At 48.9% G+C, this 23,392-nt stretch overlaps 1 protein-coding gene across 1 annotated transcript in view; it reads right to left on the bottom strand.

The window, feature by feature from the left end:
* Nucleotides 1-2,625: 2,625 nt before the first annotated feature.
* Nucleotides 2,626-23,392, bottom strand: part of LOC146822620 (uncharacterized) — a 298,045-nt gene continuing 277,278 nt past the window's right edge. The window contains exon 15 of the mRNA XM_085606794.1: nucleotides 2,626-2,906. Coding sequence (XP_085462920.1) covers nucleotides 2,851-2,906 — 56 coding nt within the window. The 3' untranslated portion in view covers nucleotides 2,626-2,850. The remainder of the gene's footprint in view (nucleotides 2,907-23,392) is intronic.

Consider the following 23,392-nt stretch of genomic DNA (forward strand, 5'->3'; position numbering starts at 1 on the left):
GCAGCAAGATGGCCAAGGAATCGGAGTTCAGGTCCGCAGGTAAGTGGCTCAGTTCAGGAATAATCACCCCCGCTCCACCGAGGGAGCTCCGACCTTTTGAGCGCCTCCGGGCGCGAAGAGAACCGGAAGTTTGCCGCAAAGCAGCCTGGGAGCTGTAGTCTCCCCCTGTCACGGCCGCGATTGAATTAAGGGCGACAGGGGAGACCCACAGCGTCAGCACCCCAGGAGCAGCAAGATGGCCAAGGAATCGAAGTTCAGGTCCGCAGGTAAGTGGCTCAGTTCAGGAATAATCACCTCCTGTTTATGCAAGTTATAAGCAATTGTTACTTATTGTAAAGTGGAGGCTGTTTAATTGTTTTGATGTTGGTAAATGGAAGTCTAGGAGTGAGAACATTACTGAGAAGCACTTCATATTTATATAGATGGTAAAATGAATTTGGGAAGTTTATTATACTTTTGCTTTTAGTTTTTCTCTTTCTGATACACATGGAATATGCTATGTATGACATTTCTTTTCTGCAGCCACAGTTAGAAAATAAAATATACATTTAAAAAAATGAAACTACTAGACATGCCAGGAGGAAAAAATCTCAAAAGAGAGACAGTCATAAGAATCCTGTCAAAAACTGAAAGAGGGGAGGCTCTTCTCTCATCAGCACTGGCTGGTGCGGAAAGAAAAGAAATTATGTCAGCAAGCCGAGGTGGCCCCTATAAAGGTGATGCAGACGTCATTTCCGACACGGACAATGCCTCAAGGAGCCGACTGATGCCACCTAGAGGCACGCAGGGGCACTGTTCACGAACAATCTTCTGAATTAAATAGGACACCTGGGAAAATTGAAAGGCAAGGACTCTGCGGCTGGATATCTCTATCAGATTAACCCTCTTAACTGCCTCTATGGATATAACTGACTGCTTTGCTGGTGCATACTGGATCATCTTTGCTGAGATCTCAGTGCTATTTTCTGTGTTGTTGTAGGAATATCATTTTTTAGGTTTTTTACCCTTCAGTCCCAACTTGTTATAAGAAACTTCCTATCCATTTTGTTATTTCTTCTGTGATATCACTGAGCACAAAAAAGGTATGTTTAGTATCATTGTCCAGTTGCTGGAATTAGAGTAGACCTTTGAAGGTGTATCCTCTGATTTTGTTTACAATGGAAAAGTGAGCAAGAAATGAGTTAGGCATTTGTCAATAGGGGTAGATGTCAGAAGATGCTCGCTTTTTGTTTAGGAGCGCTTTCAGTGGTACCATGCAATTTTTGGGTAATGCAGAGTCTTCTTTCTCTACAGTATCGAGGGTTGTTCGAATGGCAATGTTTCCATTGTAGTCAAAGATGTTGGTGAGGGGGGCATCGATGGGAGAATCTGCTGTTTGGTCTACAGATGAGGCGCTAACCACTTATATATATATATATAAAAATCGATTTTGAAGGAATTGCTGACAACACGACCATTGGTCAATTGATGCGGTTACCGAACCATGGGTTGTGGAGTAGTGAGGCTCTTGCTTCGCTGCGGATCTGGGACGGACTATGGTACTGTCAGTTGCACCAGTCAGAACAGAGTCATTGGTTGTGCTCATAAGGTGCTTGTGGCTACAAGTGAAGAGGTAGACTTTAGCAAGGATGGCCCAAAGACGCTCTGGTAGTACTTTGTTTCTTTAATGGCAGAGCTGCTAACTGTTAGCAAAGCAAGAAAAGCATTGATCATCTGAGGAAGTACTTTTTTGCACCAACTCGACCAGTGTGTTCAGATTACTTTTATTATTTTTAACCATAGCAGGAAAACAAAAAAGGCTATTTCCGTCAGAAGACACTTTAAGAAGCACTTCTTTAGAGAACTCCTAACTCTGCCAATCATATTCTTCCTTTCTGCGTCTTCTTTGTGTAAGTGCTCAGCGATGCAATGCACCAAGCAAGTAACAATCCAAAGAATATGGGGCATCCCCACTGCAGCAGGCAGATCATGTCTACCTTTGTCTCACACAAAGTTTTTGAAGGGCAGTTCCTGTAGTTGTGATAGTAAGCATGGTTAGCACAGTACAGACATTTGTGAAAATCCTCAGCAAGGGTCATAGTCTGGCCACATCTGATACAGTTTTCTCCCATAATCGACCAAGGCCAGAGGGGGTGAAAAAGAAATCAAGAACTGAAAATATCAAGGTGCAGCTGAAAGTAAGCCTGGTACAAGATTTCCAGGAGTTCCAAACCATGAAGTTTTCAAATAATATAATCTTACAAACAGTGATAGAGCAGAGCTCTGAGTGGAGACTCCCTCACAAAAGAAATGCAGTAAAAATCTTAACTCTGGTGGCCTCTAAGTAGACTAGCGGTCAGCACATTCAATTTGTTGGCTTACATTTAGGCTGTTTCAATGAGGTGAACGTGCAACTAAATATTTTTTAGGCATGGGCATCTTAATACTGTTTATAGCCATGTTAAAATAGCAGAGTTCTAGCCTGATGAGGAAATGATTTAAGCATGAGAATCTGTGAAAGATCCAATGCTGTAGAACTGAAATGTATTGTATTTTTAAACCATGAAATTACTAGAGTACAAAACATTCATTTCAAAGTAAATACAAAGTTTGATTCACAATATAAATATCAGAACAGCAGTCTTATTGGGTACCACCATATTTTTATTGTAGCATATGGGAAAAGGGTCAACTTTAAAAAGTTCTACGAGAATATTTAATCTACAAACTTGCAAGACAGGAAAACTTTTTTTCACGGCTACAGTGGTGTACAGAAACTTTTTATTATAAAACAGAGAAAGATAATCTTTTGAATTAAGATGGCAAAACGAGATGTTTCTTTCAACAACTTCAATGCTGTTATTCACCACTTTACTTCAGTGCTCCAGATTCAAACAGAACACTCACCAACAGTGAAATGTCGACATCTGAAAATGAAAAAATGGAGATCACACTCAACATTGCAGCACTGTTTGAGTTAAATGCACATATCAACATTATGCTGATCTGCAGCCGGCTCTCGTGGCTAAGGGTGTTTTTCTATCTGTAACTAGATGAGTTTATTTATAATATCCTTAACTAAACTACAGTCTTGAAATAAGCAGTTCAATTTCTCAAACATCAGATCAGTTTTTCACGTCAGCACTAGTTTTATTTTCGTAAATACTGTATGAACCTACAAAATGTGCGCCTACTTGAAGTGTTGAACAACAGAAGTACAGTCACACAGAAAAACAACATTTCATAATACAAGGTACAACAATATATTGGGAGACAAAAACAGATGCTATTGTTAGAGGTCCATAAGGACAAGAGCATGGAGGCAGGGGTTTCCAATAGATCTCTAGTGCGTATGCATGGTCAGAAACCTGCACCAAGGACCACCTTAAACAAAAACTGACCAAATCTTGCTTTAGGGATTCATGACATTAAGTGTCAGAAGGCAATGATATGAAATGCTCCGAAAGTGCTAGTGCAATTTTTTATCTTGTGTAAGTCCCCAGACCAGTGTCTTATCTTCATCCAAGGAAACCTGGTTAATCTGTTGCTTCAAATGAATAGTATAGTCTTCCCAGTTGTCAGCCGTCTTCCCATTACTATAAAATATTTTTCCTTAGACATTATTTCATGACATTAAGGCCTCAGAAGCCACAGTATTTCACAATGCAAAACATATTGCATTCTAACCACTGACAGAATGCCAATGAACTTGTAGGTGCATTCACCCAAATTAAATCTTTAGAACAATTGACCCCTTCAACTACTCTCTCAAAAGTCAAATCATTAGGGTGATTTCTTGCTAATCTGTTGTCAGTGTATCATTAGTTCTACCTCTTACTACTGCAAATCCTCATACAATTTTTGATCATTCTCACTTGGCGGTGACAAGTAGGGAAACCACTGTTGGTAAACTGGATTTCTGCAGTGTTGTGCAAGTAGGAGCCCAATTAAGGACTGCAGACAGCACGGAACACAATAGCCAATGTGGTACGTAAGCAAGAGAAACATTGTTCTTGATCAAATAAATTTCTACTGGCTACCTGTTCTGTCAATGTTTCTGGCAATATATTTCATGCAGAGAACTTTCTACTTCCGCTTGCAAACTCATAGTTCAGAGAATTAGCTAAAAATGTATACATGATCGTATGGTCTTGAAATTATATACTCTTGGATTTAACTAACAAAGCCAGTTGTTGAGGTTCAGAGCAAAGGAAACACTGTCTTTATCAATGCTGTAGTTGGTGTAAGGTCCCAAAATATGATCGCTATTATTTTTTTTGTAAGTACATACCTCCATTTAGGTTCTGGAACTCAAACGTTTGTTCACGAGCAGACTTTATAGAAGATTCCACACTAGTCTCTAAAAGAAGAGAACTGGGATGGCCACACAGGACATAAAAGTCTCCCTAACAATATATTTTTAAAGGTGTCTACACTGATGACAGGGGTAGCAGCTTTGGAACTTTCCAAAGACTTTGGAGAAACCGGGCAGATATGCAGTGTGAGTTAACAGGGTGTATTATATGGTGTGGTGTACAACCTCATAGTACAATACACTTATTAACCCCTTTAGAACCCTCAGGTTTCCTTTGTCAAACCTTCAGCTCAATCCTGGGTAGCTGCAGCTTAGAGCAGCAAGACTTACACAAAGGAACAAAAGAAAAATATTAAATAGCACCAAAACAAATGAAAGAGAAATTGAGAACACGCCAAAGAAATCCGGAATCCATTTATAAATGTAGAGTATTTTTGACAGCACAAAAAAAAGGATACACCAGAGGGTTCGTAAGATATTGAATTTACAAGGTATAGTAAATCGGGTTATTTCACTCAACCGCGAACAAGCACTGATAAATTCAACAAAATTGACACTTAGCAATGTTTTCACCGAAAAATCACTTCGAGCCGCTTTAGGCGATCAACTTCAGAAATAAGCCAGTCAGGGCGACCAGCAAGGTCCTCAGAAACAGTTACCACAGCAGGTGAAGCAGTCTTCGGTCAGTTCCAAGCACTTTTATCCTTGGCAAGGCTTTCCTACGGAAGTGGTCCTGATGAAAGGGATAAGGATGCTGAAAGGATGAGATGTGGTCGACTAGGGTCTTGCCACGACTACTCCTCGGTCCATGAAGTGGGAGAGGTGATCCTGGTCACAGGGTCAACGTCCATCAAAGTCCACTCTGTGCTGGTTGAAGTCCAGTCACCACAGGACTACCAGTCAAACAGTATCGCGGTCACAGATCAATCCTTCCTGGAATGACGACTTGTCCTCTGTAAGTCCCAGCTGCACTCCGACAGGACTCTAGATTTCAGCAAACTTGAGTGCAACTTTGTGTCGGCTCCTGGTCCCTAGCGAGGCGGAGGTTGGCAGTGGGTTGAAGCCTTTGGGCTAACAATTTGCCCCAGCAGGCTTCTCAGCTCACTGACCCTTGGAGTCTCTTGGCTGGGCTCTAGAGGCGACTTCTCCTCTAGCAGGACACAGGAAGCACAGTCCCTCTCCTTTGCTAGCCACCAGGTTCATAAGTTGCAGTCCTTGCCGGTACAGGCTCTTTTTGCTGGTTCTATGGTGCAGCAGGGCAGTCCTCCTTCAGTACTCTTCCAGCCCAGTCGAGATCAGAGTTTGGGGTGCTATGGGTGCCCCCCTTATGCTCAGAAAATGCCCACAGAGCAGGATGCGGTTGGTAGCCAATGGGCTACCAGATTTCCTCTCACCTGATGACCACTTCCTGCAAAGTGTGGCACTTGGGCATGCCAGAATGCACAATTCTGCCCACTCGCAAAATGACAGGAACCCTTGCCAGAGATATGGAGCTCCTTAGAACAAGGGTGGCACAACGAGTGCTGCAATGCAATTTTTTTTTTTTGCTACGTTTGATGTTTGCAGGTGATTTTGGGTAGGAAAATGTTGGGAGATACACGCAAGCGCACCTCCCTGGACTCCCCCAAGGTGTCTAGTTTTCAGAAATGTCTGGGCTTAGTAGGTTTCCCTAGATGGCCGCTGAGCCCGGCACCCAAAACGCAGGGGACTCCCTCACAAAACCACCCCTCTTTCATAATAATAATAAAAAAATCTCTGGTGTCTAGTGGGCTTTCAGAAGGAATGTCCAGCTTGTTTTGGGAGGGTAGGGGCATAGACATGCCCATTTTGGGCAGCCCCAACCCCTACATTTGCATTAAAAAATCCCTGATGGTTATTGTGCTTTCTGCCTTCCCCCCCACCCAAAGGAGGGGGGGGGGGGGTGCAGAAAGACTGAATATGGCCCAAGCATTTTCGGGGAGCAAAGGCCCTTGCCATAGAGGCCGCTCCTCCCTCCCCGGTGATTAGTGGGTGGATGCCTGCTTGGGGATCGCTCTCCTGTGGCGTTCCCAAGCATGGAATTCACTAGTGAGGGGTACGATTGGAAGGGGGAGATTTTCCCCTTTCCAATGATACCTCTCCTGTCTGCCTCTGTGCTCAGGGGGCAGAGTTAGCCCCCTGAGCACCAAGGCAGTAAACTGAAATGAGCCGATGGGCTAATTGCAGTTTTGGTTTCACTGAAATTACATCAGCGCGATGCACACGCTGATCGTCGTTTCAGTGAAAGGATCAGAACAGTCTCAGGAACTCTTCCCCAGCTCCTGAGGCAGTTTTGATTGAAAGGAAATCCCTCCGATGCCCGAACCAGAGGGATTTCCTGGGCCATGTGCGCAGATGGCTGAGAGCCGTCCCACGCACATGAGCACTGTAGCGTCGGACAACTGCCGGCCATCCGACGCATGCAAAGGGTTAAGGGCACAGACAACAAAGCAGTACTTCCCAAATGGTGAAGGGTCTGAGGAGTGGACTAACAAAGGCCTGTAGGATCTACCATGCGAAATGGCCCTCCGTGCGGACCTGTCAAAACTGTAATGCCAGGTGAAGGTGTGTATGGACATCAATGCAGTAGCCTGGCCGATGTCGAACACTGGAACACTCCTAGGCAACACCATGGTGGCGGCCTTGATTGTAATAAAACGCCCTGGCCAAAAGGAAGGCCCCCGAGTAGTCTTCCTTTTGGCCAGGGCATAGCATGTTTTTATGAACAGCAACATCGACCTAGACAAGGTTTGTTTCTGAAATGTCTTTCACTTCTTAGCACATGCAAATCCGGAATAGGGTGGTCCTTAGTGAGCTTCATGTAAAAACTAAGTGTTCCTTTTCTGTCCAAATGATGAAGTCTCTCATTCTCCCTAGAAAGATTTAGTGCAGAAAAAAACCCAAGGAAAGTTATATTCTATCCCAAGAGGAAGGGCAACGTCACCTTCAGTAGAAAAATTAACTGGTTTGCAGCACTAATTTGTCAGGGTTCCCGGTGTCAGTGGACCACCTAAATACAAATTTTAGGGGTGTTAAGGGTAGGGAGGGGTAGTAAGTAGCCAATGGGCTACTTACTTACCCTTGAGGTCACTACCCCACCTATATGACACTTTCCTGTGGGGAGTGGGCATAATACTGTCGCAGAGTTCCTAACTGTACCAAAAAAAATATGGTGGAACCCTTCTTTTGTTGAGCAAATTTGGTAGCCCACCTTCGGGGTGTGACTAGTCTGGAGGTGCAACACGGCTACTTGCATAGCTAATTCCCTGCCTGTCCTGGTGCCAAATGAAGCCCCAGGCCTTGATATGCTAAATAACAAGCCATCCTGCTGGACGAGGTGCAAACACCTTCATGTGGACCAGGCATTGTTTCTAACCTCAGGGCGTGTGCTCTCACTTGCAGAGGGTCAGAAACTGGTCTGTGTTGGCAAACCAGACTATATCAGTCAACCAGCACACTAGATACTGGTAAGTTTTTCAGGGGGCTCTTCTAAGGTGCCATCTGGGTGCATATCATAATAAATCTAGTACTTGCAATAGTACAGATTTATTAAGATATGTTTGCTACCAAACACCATAGGTTTCAGTAAAGCCTTCATGTAGCTTGGGAACAAACGACAAGTGCGCATTACCTATACTTAAGATGGCTTCCCTAATCAATTGTACTATCTAGTAATTAAACTAGACAGCACAGTTGCATAGCTGCTCATGCAGATATGCCCTCACATGCAATATAATGCACCTTGCCTTAGGACTACAAGGCCTACTGTAGGGGTGACTTGCATATATTAAATGCAGTGACTATCATGGCACACAGTGACTGTCAGGTCGTGATTTCAAACATGGTTAGCACCATGTCACGCAGTCTGCAATGGCAGCATGGATGCAATTTGTATGCTTTTCCCTTGGGGTGGCATAATACATGCTGCAGCCCTTAGGGACCCTCTTTAGTACCCATGACCTAGGTACCAGGGGTACCACTTAAGAGGGCAAGGCTCGAGATATAAACATTTTACTAGACCTTCAGGTCTAGTTTTAGGAAGCTGGCTCTGTATATACTATACCAAAATTAGGTATAGTGTGCAGAGTCCAGTGGAACCCCAAAGATAGGCAGAGGTAAAAGTAGATAGCATCTTACTGCTCGCCCACACTACCACAAATAGAGAGTAAGGCTTAATCAGAGGGTAGTGTTTAGCATTTGTTGTACATGCTCAATCAGCAAATGATGTTACAACAAACAAATGATGGACGGAATGCTGACAATGCAGACATTCTCCCCCAGTCAAGAGATCTGGGTTAAATCCATCGTTCTTTTGCCCACTACGCCACCCCAGTTCAGACATGGCCATATGCAAATCAGTCTTGACCCTGTGCCTCATGGGAACAGTCCAGCCCGAACTGCCAAGCCATGTCTTCCCTGGACCGGAATCAAGCATCCTAGGACCGGTTTCTGGCTATCAGCCAGGATAGCTTGACTCCAATGGCGTAGTGAGCACGGGTCCCACGTCTGGGAATACCCATCCCACTTAGGGCAAAAAGCGTTACAACAAACAAATGATGGACGGAATGCTGACAATGCATACATTCTCCCCCAGCCATTGGAATTCAAGCAAGCCTGGCTGAAGACGGCTGATATGCCAGAAACCGGTCCTAGGATGCTTGTTTCCAGTCCAGGGAGGACCTGGCTTGGCAGTTCGGGCTGGACTGTTCCCATGAGGCACAGGGTCATGACTGATTTGCATATGGCTGGGTTCAAACTGGAACGGCATGGTGAGCAAAAAAACGATGGATTTAGGCCCAGATCTCTGTACTGGGGTGAATGTATGACATTGTTCTGCATTCTGTCCATCAATTGTTGTTTTTGCATCAATCAGCAAATGATGTCACACTCAAAGACTGATCCAATTTGTTTGTATCAGAAATATTTAGTTATTTTATTTCTAGAACCAAGCCAGGGCTGATGCAGGTAAGTGAAATAAAGACTTTGCAAAATCTTATGCAATGTTTTACAACTGAATGCAGGTTCAAATGCAGTTGATTGAATTACAGGGAAGTAAACATTTTGAAATTACTGTTCAGTTACTTTTCAGATTACTTTGTACATCACTTATTGGATTAATTTTCGGATTACTTTTGCTAATCAGTGTGATATGCCTAGATATCACACAGACATTTCCTAGACAAAAGGTAAGTAAAATCACTTTTAGTACATATGCAGTTTTGTCAATGTTCCATACAAACCAAGTCCACACAACAATTTAAGGAAAAACAGTCAATGTATTCCTATAGGGGTAATTAAATTATCGGTTAACAGGTAAGTACAAGTTTGTGTGAGTTGGTATTCTGAGGTTAGAACCAGGGTTCCCCCATGGCCGGGGATGCACTCTTGAAACACCCTCAGCGGCACCAGGGCGGCCAGGTGCAGAGGCCCAATGTTATCCAATGCCTGATAGGGGGCCTGCGGTTGGTGGCAGCTCACGAGCAAACCACAAGGTTGTGGGAGCAAAGCTCCTGGTGTTAGGCTCAGGGCAAAGGAGGATCTGAGTTCGCACCCAAAGTACACCCGCAACGGCCCAGCGGCGGCTGGGTACAGAGTGCTGTTTTGGCATCGGCTACCCGGTTTTCAATGGGAGTTGCCGGTTTGGGATTTTGCCTGCAGAAAGACTTCCAAAAGCTGGGCAGGTAAGTTTGAGAGCTCTGGGACATAGGTGCACATCGGGTTCTCTTTTCCAGGGCGCAGGGCAGCTGGATACAGGGGTGTCTTTTGAGGTAGGAGTTCACCTTACCGGACCATTCGCGGTCGGGGGTGGGGGTGTGTGTCTCCGTGCAGAGGCTGCAGGCGATGTCGGGGAGTCCTGGAGGGGGTCAACCCACGGTGGACTCGGACTCTGGAGTGCTGGGAGACCTCGCTGGGACCAGTGAGCCACTCGAACTTTGGCAGTAGGCGACAGGTGCAGTGGTAGTTCCAGGCGTCTGCTTTCTTTGTCCTCAGGAGGCTCAGAGTCGGTCTTGGGAGTTTCTTTTGAACAGAGCTGCTGTTCACAGGAGATACGGTCTTTGTTGAAGGCAGGCAGTCCTTCAGGGTTCTGGAGGTCGCTGACTGCAGGACAGAGTGACTTTTGACGCAGGATCTCTGGAAACTGCAAACGGGCTGGTAAGGCTGGGTCCCAGTCACTTTTCTGCAGTCTCCTCGCTGGGTGGCGTCTTTCGTCCTTCTTCGTAGGTTGTGGGAATCTGTCTTCTTGGTTCAGGGCTGCCCCCTAAATACTGTATTTAGTGGGAGTTTCAGGGGTCTCGAGGTCAGTAGCCAATGGGCTACTGACCTTAGGGTGACTACACCCTGGGTGGGCTCACTCCATGTGGAGGAGCGGGCACAATCACGATTGGGGATTGCCTGTAATCTGCAAAATGGTTGACACTTAAGAGTGGGCTTCACCCGCCTTCCCCACCTGAGGGGTGGGGTTGGCAGAGGTGGGCACACCTTCTGGGCTGGCCAATTTTTCCCCACCTGTCTCTTCACCAAAAAGGAGGAGAGACAGGAAGGGGCCTGTTCCTGATAGCAGGAGAGGCTAATGGTCACATTACAAAGGCAGCAAGGCCCTTGAAGCTCCCCTGCCACAGATGGCTCTTCCTGGCCTGGAGGAGGTGTGACAACCACCACCCAGGAAAGGCTTTGCTTCTGGTCTCAGGGAGCGATGGCTCCCACCCCAGGGGCCCAGAATCAGGTCTAGTGGTGGCAGGCTGGTGTGTACCAGTCAGGAAAGCCACCAGAGGCTGATCGTTTTTCAGGGAGCATCCATAAGAAGCCCTCTGAGTGCATTGTATAATAAATCCCACACTGGCATCAGAGTGGTTTTATTATGCCGAGAAGTTAGATACCAAACTTCCCAGAATTCAGTAAAGCCATTATGGTGCTGTGGAGTTCGTAATGACAAACTCCCAGACCAAATACTCTTTGTGGCTTTAGTGCACTCACAAGGTCCAAGGATGGATTTAGACACTGTAGGGGTAAAGGGCTCATGCACCTGTACCCCCACCAGTGGCATAGTGCACCCAGCTAGAGCGGTGGCTGACCTATGCCAGAGGCAGTGGGTTGTAGGCATGGCACAAAGGGATGTGTGCCATGTCGACTCTTCACTTTCCATGGCACCGGCAGTGTGTGTTAAGGTACAGGACCTCCAAGGGTGGCACAATATGTGCTGCAGCCCTTAGAGGTCTTCCCTGGTCACAGCGCCCATGGTACCTTTTACAAGGGACTGACGATTGGCCAGAGAGGTGCCAATAGGGGGCACAAGGTATAGTTTTGTGAAGAACACCGGCCCTGGAACCTGATAGGCAGGGACCCAGGGCACATCAAGTCAAAGTGCTTCAGTAGTCTGGCAAAAAGGGAGGGGTGGTGTTACTGCAACAGAAACCCAGCTTCCTACACCGGTAACTTGAATAATCTACTCGACCTAACTGCAATGTACTTGAACTGTGAACTAGTCCCAAACCGTAAGACCCTAGGCAAATATTTACTCTTATGGAGCCGCCTTTTTCTTTGTCATCACATAAGAGCACATTCAAATATGCAAGTTCACTATTTCTGCAGTAGAATTTTTTTTTACTAGACTAAATGTTTGCTCCATGTAGAACAAGAATCAAGCCCACATGAACAAGTTACTTACCTTCGGTAACGCTTTTTCTGGTGAATACAGTATCTGCCTGTGGATTCTTCACCTTTTGAACTATCCCATGCGCAGCATACCACGGAAACCTTTCTCCTCCGCTCTCCCATGTTGTTGAGGAAGTCACAATGGAACAGCTCTGCACGCAACTCAGTGTGACGACATCTGAGCCAGAAGAAGATCTGGTCACCATGCTGACATCAGTTCCATTTTTTCCACTGCCTTCGAGGCGAGCGGGTGTCGGGGACACACTCCACGGGTATACAAAGTATACAAACACAGGCAAAACCAGAAATCTCTCATCATAGACATTTCCTAGACTCAAGCAACAAATCAGTCAAACAATAAATCCCAAATCTACATTAATTATTTTTCGGTTTAAGTAAGCAGGCAACGGTGAAGGCAGGTTGGTCAGTGAGGAATCCACAGGCAGATACTGTATCCATCAAATAAAGCGTTACAGAAGGTAAGTAACTTGTTCTTCTGATGGATACATCTGCCTATGGATTCCTCACCTTTTTAAATGAATCCCCAAGCAGTCCCGCTCCTGGCGGAAGGTGCCTGCCTACATATAACAAAAAACCCTGCAGTACAGAACGTGCAAAATGGCCGTCCTTTCTTACCTCCGAATCTAAGCAATAGTGTTTCGCAAAAGTGTGGAGGGAGGCCCAAGTTGCTGCCTTGCAAATGTCTACCACAGGGACACCTCTAGCTATAGTTGAAGACGACGACTTAGATCTGGTAGAATGAGCTCTAATACCTTCAGGCGTAGCCGACCTTAATACAGAGGATGATCCACCTGGACAGTGTTTTCTTGTGGACAGCCTTGCCATTCATCCTGCCCACATATCCGACAAAGTTAGCGTCAAACCTGAATTCCTTGGTCCTGTCCAGGTAGAAGCCGACAGCCCTCTTAGGGTTCAAGTGATGAAGTCTCTTTTCCTCCGTAAAAGGATGAGGGTAGAAATTGGGTAAAGTGATGGATTGCTCTAGGTGGAAAGGAGTGACCACCTTAGGCAGCAAAGCAGCTCTGGTCCCAAGAACCATCTTATCTGCATGGAATGATGTACATGGAGGCTTGGAGTCAAGAACTTCCAACTCACTCACCATCCTAGCAGAAGTGATTGCAACCAGAAATATCGTATTAAACGCTAAGAACCTTAAGGGACAACTACATAAAGGTTCAAAGGGAGAACTCCTCAAGAAAGAGAGAACCAGATTCAAATCGCACCGGAGCATGTTAAAAGGAGTGGGAGGAATCTTTTTGTGAGACATTCAATGAATCTAATAACTATGGGAGATTTAAACAACAAGGGTTGATCTGGTAAACAGAGAGAAGCCGACAAGGCAGAGAAGTAGTCCTCAAGAGTAGCTACTGCACAACCTTGTTGTTCTAAGACGAGAGAAACTCAGAATATCAAACAAATGGGCCAGCAAAGGATTAATCGATCTCTCTCCACACCATTTAACAAACTTTCCCCACCTATCAGAATAGAGCGATTTGGTGGCGTGTCTCCTGGCCGATAAAATAACATACCACATCCGGTGGGCAAGAGAAAGAGCTCTGATTGCCCATTCAATCTCCAGGCATAAAGGTGCAGGCTCAAGAGGTGGGGGTGTAGAATATGCCCCTGCGACTGTGAGAGGAGGTCAGCCCTGAGAGGGAGACAGAGCGAAGGGTGCGATGAGAGGTAAAGGAGGTCTGGTACCACACCCTTCGTGGCCAATCCGGGGCAGGGGCAATCAATATGACTTGGGCCCGGTCTTGGCAAATCTTCCTCAGAACTTAAATAATCAAGGGTATGGGAGGAAACGCGTAAAGAAGCTGTGACTTCCATTCTAACTGAAGCGCATCCCCAAACGCTGCCTGCGTCCGATACTGGAGACAGCAGAACGATGGGCAGTGCACGTTCTCATGAGTGGCAAACAGGCCCAACTGAGAAAACTTCCAGATCCTCTGGATGAAGATACCACTAATGATAGGCTGAATACTGCAGACAGACTGCCCGCATGCACATTCAGTTCTCCGGCTAGATGATTTGCGATCATGCAAATCTGATGGTCCTGAGTTCAGGACAAGAGTCGCAGAGCTTCTCTGCAAAGACGATACAACCCTACTCCTCCCTGTTTGTTGATGTACCACATCGTGGTAGTGTTGTCCGTCAGGACCTGAATCGACTGACCGCGAATGGAGCGAAGAAAAGGCCTTGAGAGCCAAATGTATAGCCCGCAATTGCGGAAAATTGATGTGAAAATCTTTCCACTGGAGACCAAAGGCCTTTCACCTCCAGATCCCCCAGATGCGCTCTCCACCCTAGAGGGAAGGCATCCGTTATCACTGTGGCCACAGGAGGAGGTTGAAATGGCTTCCCTTGAGACAGGTCGCCAAGAACAATCCACCACAACCGTTCCGCTACAGTGTCTCTGAAGATCCTGACCACCTCTGAGATCTCCGTTGTGTTGAAACCACTGCCTGCGGAGGCACCACTGGAGGGCCCTCATATGCCTGAGTGCATGGTTGGCCAACAGTATGCAGGAACCGAGCAGACCGAGCAGGCATAAGACATTCAGGACTGGACCAGCCACTCCATTCTGAAAAAGTAGAATCATAGCCTGGATGTCTTGAATCCTCTGTAGAGGCGGGAAGGCGCGGCTCACAGTAGTGTCCAGTACAGCTGCGATGAAGAGGTTGCGCTGAGAGGGCACCAGGTGAGATTTGGGTACATTTATCTAAAACCCCAAGTTGAACAACAGTGGTGGTGTTACTTGCAAATGATGCAACACCAGCTCTTGTGACTTGGGTTTGAGCAGCCAGTCATCCAGATAGGGGAAAACAGGGACCCTGATCTTCTGAGATGTCCTGCTGCCATCGCCATCTTTGTGAAGACCAGAGGTAAGACCGAACGGAAGGACTGCAAACTGGTAGTGTTGAGACCCCACAGTAAAACGAAGATACTTCCGATGCAACTTCAGGATAGGAAAATATGCATCCTGCAAATCGACAGACACCATCCAGTCTTCCTTCAGCAGCGAAAGAAGAACCTGATGTTCAACACCCAGAGATCTGGAGTAACAGACCTCCAATGGGACACCCATCCTCACACGGGACAAGCATGCTCTAGGATGGCACTAGCTGGAGTGGCAGATGAGGGGGAGGAGGAGACTAGCTGCTGTGCTGTACCCCACAGACTACCTCTGCCCTTTCCCTATATGATCTGTACAGGGGATTTGTCAGCTGTTGCAGCTGCTACCTGGCACAAAAGGATAAAGTCCTGCCAAAACCACGAAACTTGCGATATCTAAAGGCCCTGGACTGAGACTGGAGACCTAAAGATCCTGACGTAGCTCTGTCTTTAAAGCGCTGCAGTGCCGAGTCTGCTTTGACCCCAAACAGGCAAGATCCGTAGAAAGGCACTTCCCTTGCTGAGTCCATAAGTGTATGGTTGTAGCGACCCAAAAGGCATGTACCATTTGTTGATTTGAGAGCCATACTGCCTGAAGAGAATACCTTTTTGCAGATTGCTCCATGCGTTTGGACTCCCTATCTGCAGGTGTAGATGGGAATGACCCTGCACACTGCGTCAAGGAGCACAAAGCCTGGTGAACCAAACTTTCCGGTGATGGATGAGTAGACAGGAAAGCAGGATCCCCCGGATCCACCTTATACCTCCTCGCCAGAGACCTGGACACAGCAGGAGCAGTCATCGACTTCTGCCACACATCAAGGATGGGCTCAGTCAAATCCTCGTTGAAAGGGAGTAAAGGCTCCTAGATAGAAGGGGAATGGAGCACCTCTGTCAAAAAATTAGATTTTAAGGCAACTCCAGCAGATCCGCTGCCTTCCTGATCAAAGAGTGATAAGAAGTCACCCTCGTGCGTTAGGAGACTTATTGTAGACGAGAATTCCCATTCCGGGGCAGTATCCAAGCCACTAGCTTCCTGCAGACCTTCAAAATCCTGATCAGTGTCCACAATCTCCAATTCCTAGGCCTCCTCGTGCTGTTCCTGGTACTCTCCTCTTCCATTAACCTCCGTCTCTCTTCTAGACCTCATCCTTGGAACCGGTGACTTCGGGAACGGCGTCGAAAGGAGGTCTACTGGGACAGTAGTCAACGCCGATTAAGGTAGGGTCGGCACCGGTTCAAAACAAGACGGCACTGGGGAAGATCCATTCAGTGGCACTCGCCCCTCCAGAGATTGTACCGGCGTAGAAAATCTTGGCTTTGGGAGAGGCCAACTCCCTGGAGCCATCAGCATAAAAGATATTATGGGTGCCCGAGGGAAATGACATGGCAACCCTCCCAGGGAGTATGCCAGCGGACCCAAGGGGTCAACATGAGCACCAATAGGGTTTGCCGTTCTGGCGAACAAGCCGAACATCGCATTCAGAAAATGCGATGGATCCGTACCCGGAGTCGGGAGGGCAAGATACCCTAGATCCGCTACTGCAGGCTCTGAAGCTGCTCGAAGGAGGCAGCATATTCGGCTCCAGTGGTGTTGTTTCTCTTGGAGGCCATGGAGTCTCCACTCTCGGAGCCGGAGTCACCTCAGGAGAAGGGGACAGAGAAACTAAATCTATCTGATGACACAGGGAACCGGGGACACAGACTTTGGCGTTGCTTCTTTCAGCAAACGACGCAGAGACCCATGGCACCGCTTCTTGTGCTTCCTCGATTTTGAAGTAGGCGGAGTCAGAAACTTGGATCGGGACCTCGAAGGTCTTCGACCCCTCTTTTGTTTCTTGGCTTTGGCCATGAATAATCTGGCCTTCCCCTCCTTGAGTGCCTTGGGGTTCCTGTGCATTCATGATAAACACTCCCCGACGTCGTGGTCTGATGAGACACCATAAACAGTCATCATAGGGGTCAGTGATACACAAAAACTGAACCAACGTTAGCATGAAGAAGAGGTCTTCTTATGGCTCCAATGAAGACACACTGAGTCACATGTGGAGCCACACCATTGTGACGTTCTAGTCGATTTGGGAGAACTGAGGAGAACATTTTTGTGGAATGCTGAGCATGGGGTAATTCAAGAGGTAAGGAATCCACAGGCAGATGAATCCATCAGAATTAGGGTACACATGATCCCTGGCTTGCCTCTTAGTTCACTAATAGCATTGTCATCTGGGCAGCAGCAGTAATAATTCCAGGTTCATGTTTAAAAACTCACTTTTCATATACATTACTAAAGCATGATGTGGTAGTGCACTGTCATTTACAATATAGCATATTTTTCATTGAAATGGCCACAAAACGTTCCCACTGACATAGTTTTACTGATAATAGCACATAAACAATGTTTGGAAATTGGGTTTCAGCAAAAATATTTAAAATTTGCACATCACCAAGTAAAGAGTTCTAACTAGTTTTGATCCTATATTTTTTCACCACAGAATTACAAAAATGTGTCTTCATAACTAGTGAAATCTATTTGAAATAGTGAAATATATTTGAACTGTTTGAACAGTTTACTTAGCTATTTCAGTGTTGCGTTAGAACAAGGCCTGACATCTTGCAGCCTTTCATTTCACATGCTCTGCACAGTTCATTTGTCACAGTTCACTTTACAAAATCCTCTAAATTCAGTGACAAAGAAAAATTTATGTAGGAAGACAAACTGACTTCTGACCTCTGTCTCTGAAAACCAGCAACTGTGACAAGGTAATAAGATTTAAAGGCCATCTTTATTGCTCTTTCACTTTGTGAGCAATAAAGATGCCTTAAAAACTTATCTTGTCACATTTACTCCGTTTTCAGAGACGGAGGTCAATAGTCAGTTTGTCTTCATACATTTACTTTTTGTTTTGTGACTGAAGTTAAAGGATTTTCAGCTCGCCAGAAAGGGGAGTAGTCCCTAAAAATAGCTTGTCCTGATTAAATCTTGCTCGACAATGGGAGTGGACAAGTGGATTTTCCAAGCCCTGTAGGGCCTTACACAGGTGTCTAAGTGTTTGCCAACTGTGTTCCAATTAGACCACTTTACCTTGTTTTAGGTTAAGAGCACTGGCACTGGGACTGGGACCTGTAAGCAGGGACCCAGTGCACATCAGTAGGAAAATGCTACTTAATGCATCTGTCCTTGGCATGTAGGGCTGCAGAATCTCACACTGCATAGATCGCCATCTGTTGTTGGGCTCGGACGCTTGCACCTTGTTGTTGTCTTGGAAGAACTCTTTGTAGTCACGAGATAGGTGACTCCTCCCTTGGACGACAGTGCGCATGGGCATCAACTCCATCCTCAGATTGTTTTTCGCCATGAAGGGAAATGATGGAGTTTGTAAGAAACAGAAAAGATGTCCATGTGTAAAATAACACTGGAACAGATACAGGTCCCGGGGAGTGGGGTGGGCGTGTGAGATTCTGCAGCTCTACATGCCAAGAACAGATGCCTACTGGTAAGTAGCATTTTCCGTTCGAGGCCTATGAGCTGCAGAATTCACACTGTGCCTAGAGAACAAGTTACTTACCTTCGGTAACGATGTATCTGTAAGAAACATTAGTTAGTTAGATTCCTCACCTTAGAATATCCCCAGGCGTCAGACTGGATCCGGAAGATTTTTCGTCAGCAATACCCCTTGCGCGTCGCTAGGCGTCGTCTGCGGCTCCGCGTCCGTCGTCGGCGTCGTGCGCCGGGATGACGGAGTACTTAGACGCCGCCCTCGCGCGCTGACGTCAGTTCTTGTACATAGCCTTCCGCGCCAGGAACGAAGAGCCATGCAAAGACCGACACTGGTGCCAAAAATAAAATCTAGGGGCCTGAAAGGACAACCTTAACCCTAGATGTCAGTTCGCAGAACGGGGAGGATGGGTGGGCCGGTGAGGAATCTAACTAATGTTTCTTACAGATACATCGTTACCGAAGGCAAGTAACTTGTTCATCTGAAAGAAACACGTTAGTTAGATTCCTCACCTTAGAATAGATACCCAAGCAATACCATCCCCGGTGGTGGGTCTGCGAACCAAGATCACACCAGAAAGTCCTGGAGGACAGAACGGCCAAAGAAGCCATCCCTCCGGACTTGGCTGTCAAGGCAATAATGCCTGGCAAACGTGTGTAGCGAAGCCCACGTTGCCGCCTGACAGATGTCCTGCAAAGGGACTCCCCGTCCCAAGGCAGTAGTAGCCGCCGTGGCCCGAGTAGAATGGGCGCGCAGCCCAACAGGAGGGTCCTTTTTAGCCAAAGAATAGCAGATTTTGATACACAAAACGACCCACCGAGAGATGGTCCGTTTGTGCACAGCTTTCCCCTTCTTAGCGCCCACGTACCCAACAAAAAGCTGGTCGTCCACCCGGAACTGTTTCGTGCGGTCCAGATAAAAGGAGAGCGCACGTTTTGGGTCCAGACGGTGGAGCCTCTCTTCCTCTTTGGAAGGATGCGGAGGCGGAAAGAAGGTGGGCAAGGTGACAGACTGCCCAAGATGGAATGGAGTCACCACTTTCGGAAGAAAGGAGGGACGAGGCCGAAGGACAACCTTGTCCGGATGAACAGACAGAAAAGGCGGCTTTGAAGATAAAGCCTGGAGCTCACTCACCCGTCTAGCCGAGGTGATGGCTACCAGAAAAGCAGTATTAAGAGTCAGAAGACGAAGAGGACAATTGTGAAGAGGCTCGAAGGGAGCGCACATCAAGAATGTCAAGACCAGATTCAAGTCCCACTGAGGCATTACAAAAGGGATAGGAGGGAACGTGTGTGTAATGCCTTTGAGAAAGCGTGTAACCACAGGGGACTTGAAAAGAGAAGGCTGATCAGGAAGCCGCAAGAAGGCGGAGATGGCAGCAAGATAACCTTTCAGGGTGCCCAGGGCAGAGCCCTGCCGGGCCAGAGAAAGAAGAAAGAGGAGAACCTCAGAAAGAGGGGCGGAAAGGGGATCCACAGCCTATGCTGTGCACCATGCCACAAATTTGTTCCACCGGCAGGCGTATACCGACTTTGTGGAGGGACGCCTGGCTGCCAGAATGATATCACAGACTTCAGGAGGTAAGTCAAATGGCATCAACTGCCGCCGCTCAATCTCCACGCATGGAGGTGGAGGCTGGACAGGTTCGGGTGGAGGACCGTCCCCTGCTGCTGCGACAGAAGATCCTCCCGAAGGGGCAGACGTATCGGAGGATCGGTCAACATACTGAGTAGCTCGGGATACCAGTACCTTCGTGCCCAATCCGGAGCCACCAAGATGACTTGGGCCCGGTCGTGCCTGATCTTCTTCAGCACTCTGGGCAGAAGTGGTATAGGCGGAAAGGCGTACAACAGACCGCAACTCCACTCGTGACGAAAAGCGTCGCCGAGCGAGTGCCGCCTTGGAAATTCCAACGCGCAGAACTGCTGACATTGCGCGTTCTCTTCGGTGGCGAATAGATCTAACCAAGGCTCTCCCCACTGCTGAAAGAGACCTTGCGCCACCTCGGAGTTCAGACGCCATTCGTGATCCATCATGCACCGGCGGCTGAGTTCGTCTGCTCTGGCGTTCAGAGAGCCCGCCAGATGTTGAACCACTAGGGTGACGCCCTGGTGTTCCAGCCATGTCCAGAGGCGCAGAGCCTCCTGACAAAGGGTCCACGACCCCACCCCGCCCTGTTTGTTGCAATACCACATGGCGGTGGTGTTGTCCGTGAACACCTGCACAACACTTCCCCTGACAGAGGGAAGGAAGGCTTTCAGTGCAAGTCGGATCGCTCTCAACTCCAACAGGTTGATGTGGAGACGAGACTCCGCCGGAGACCAGAGGCCTCTGATCTCCGCCTCTCCCATATGGCCACCCCATCCCAGGAGGGACGCATCCGTCACTACGACATGCTCCGGTTGGGGAAGGGAGAGGCTCTTGCCCGTGACCCACTCGCGGTCCGTGAGCCACCACTGCAACTGTTTTGCAGTGCCCTCCGAGATCAAGACATGGTCGGACAGGTTGCCGTGATGCTGGGCCCACTGAAACTTCAGGTCCCACTGCAGAGCCCGCATGCGCCGCCTGGCGTGATGCACTAGTAGGATGCAGGAGGCCATCAGCCCCAGAAGCCGCAACACTAGCCTGACCGAAACCCGGGATAGAGGCCGAAAGATGGGAATCAGGGCCTGTATATCCCGGACCCGCTGTTCCGGTGGATGGACCCGGAACTGCGCCGAATCGAGAACCGCTCCGATGAAGAGGAGCTTCTGAGAGGGACTCAGGTGTGACTTCGGCACGTTGATGGAAAACCCCAGCAAATGCAGGAGATCCGCCGTAGTCTGGAGGTGGGAGACGACTGCCTGGGGCGAGCCCGCCTTCAACAACCAGTCGTCGAGATAGGGGAAGACTGGAACCCCTGATCTGCGCAGATGAGCTGCGACCACCGCCATCACTTTCGTGAACACCCGAGGGGCACTGGTGAGGCCGAAGGGGAGCACGGTAAACTGAAAGTGCTCGAGGCCCACCGTGAACCGCAGGTAACGCCAGTGGGCCGGCAGGACGGGGATATGGAAATATGCGTCCTGCAAGTCCAACGCTACCATCCAGTCTCCGGGGTCTAGGGCAGCTAGAACCTGAGCCAACGTTAGCATCTTGAACCTTTCCTTGCGGAGGAAGGCATTGACGTTCGAGGTCCAAGATGGGGCGTAAGCCCCCTTTGCCATTATTGGGAACCAGAAAGTAGTGGGAATAACAACCACGACCTACTTCTAGGCTCGGAACGCGCTCGACGGCCCCCTTGGCCAAGAGGGCCTAAACTTCCTCGCGGAGAAGATTCAAATGATCCCCCGAGATACGGTGGTGCTGCGGTGGCATGGCTGGAGGAGTCGTCTCGAAGGGGAGGGAGTAGCCCCTTCGGACGATTTGCAGCACCCACCTGTCCGATGTAATGGACCGCCAGTGGAGCAGGTGATGGCGAACTCTACCGCCCACTGGCGTGGAATGGGCCTGAAAGCTCGGACTAGGAGGGCTTTGAGGCGGATGCTGCCGGGGTGGAGGTGGGCTGACCACGTCGTCCATTTCCGCCACGGCGGAAACCACGTCCGCGCGCAGGTTGGTTCTGCGGCTGGTGGCTTTGCGTACGTGAGGAGGCGCCCCTTCCTTGGCCACGAAAGGGGCGAAAAGCGGAGGTGTGCGCCCGCGGAGCCGAGAGGCCCAAGGACTTGGCCGTAGCCCGGGAGTCCTTAAAGCGGTTCAGCGCACTGTCCGCCTTCTCACCAAACAGGCGAGTGCCATCAAAGGGCATGTCCATGAGGGTGCTCTGGACATCCCCGGAAAATGACGTGGACCGCATCCAGGCGTGGCAACGGAGCGCCACCGTGGTGGAAATCGTCCTACCCAGCGAGTCCGTGGTGTCAAGCCCACATCGTATGGCGTGCCGTGCTGCATCCCTCCCATCGGCCAAAGCCTGGTTAAGACGTGTCCGGACCTCCTCCGGACACAGGGGCAGCACGTCCTCCACCGTATCCCACAGGGAATGGGAATAACGGTCCAAGAGACAGGCGGTATTCAAAGACCGCAGGCCCAAACTAAGGGACGAGAACAGTTTCTTGCCAAACTGCTCGAGTCTCTTGGAATCCCGGTCCGGTGGAGCGGTCGGGAAGGAGGATTGGGAGGTAGAGGCCTGGATAACCAGACTCTCGGGGTGGGGTGTTGGGACAGGAAACTGGGGTCGCCCGGAGCAGGGCGGTGGCGCCTGGCAACGTTCCTATCCACAGGAGGAACTGTGGAGGGCTTGGACCAGGTGCCCTGCAGAACGTCAGTGAGGGCCTCATTGAACGGCAGCAGAGGCTCAGTGGAGCTTGCTGCGGTTTGAAGCACCTCAGTGAGGATGTTAGTCCTCACAGCCACGGCAGGCAGCTCGAGCCCAAGGGCTGCGGCCACCTTGCGCAGCACCACAGAAAATGCTGCACCCTCCTCCGAAGCCACGGTCGGAGGAGAAGTGAATCCAGTGTCCGGCGAGGTGTCCAGCCCACTGGCCTCCCCCAGTTCATCTGCCCAGTCCTGAGAAAGCTGTGACTGAACAGCCATAGGGTCCTCAAACCCCTCCCAGTCGCCCCCTTCTTCCGTTTCCTGATAAACAGGAGAAACGATCGGAACCGGACAGTAGAGATGGTAGGTCTCAAGCGGCGTCGGATGCGGCGTCGGTCGACGCCGTTGCGGCGCCGGGTCCGGAGGAGGGCTAAACTGGGGTGGAGTCGGCGCCAAAGGCGTCGGCGGCGCCGGAGGTGTCGGCGTGTGCGCCGGCAGCGGCGTCGGTGGTTCAGTCGCTGGCGCCGGTGGAGGAGTGACTAGGTCAACCGGCGTCGACGGGGGCCCAGGCATGGGCCCCGCGGGGACCTGCGGCGTCGAGACCGGAGTCGGCGCCGGAGCCGCCGGCAGGCAAGGTCGCCCAGTCGAGTCCGCGGGGCCCGAAGGCGCGCCAGCGGGCGTCGACGGCGGGGCCAGGCTCCTCATGGCCGAGAGGAAGGCA

Source organism: Triturus cristatus, chromosome 5_2 (genome assembly GCF_964204655.1).
Source record: "Triturus cristatus chromosome 5_2, aTriCri1.1, whole genome shotgun sequence".
Taxonomy (NCBI): Eukaryota; Metazoa; Chordata; class Amphibia; order Caudata; family Salamandridae; genus Triturus; species Triturus cristatus.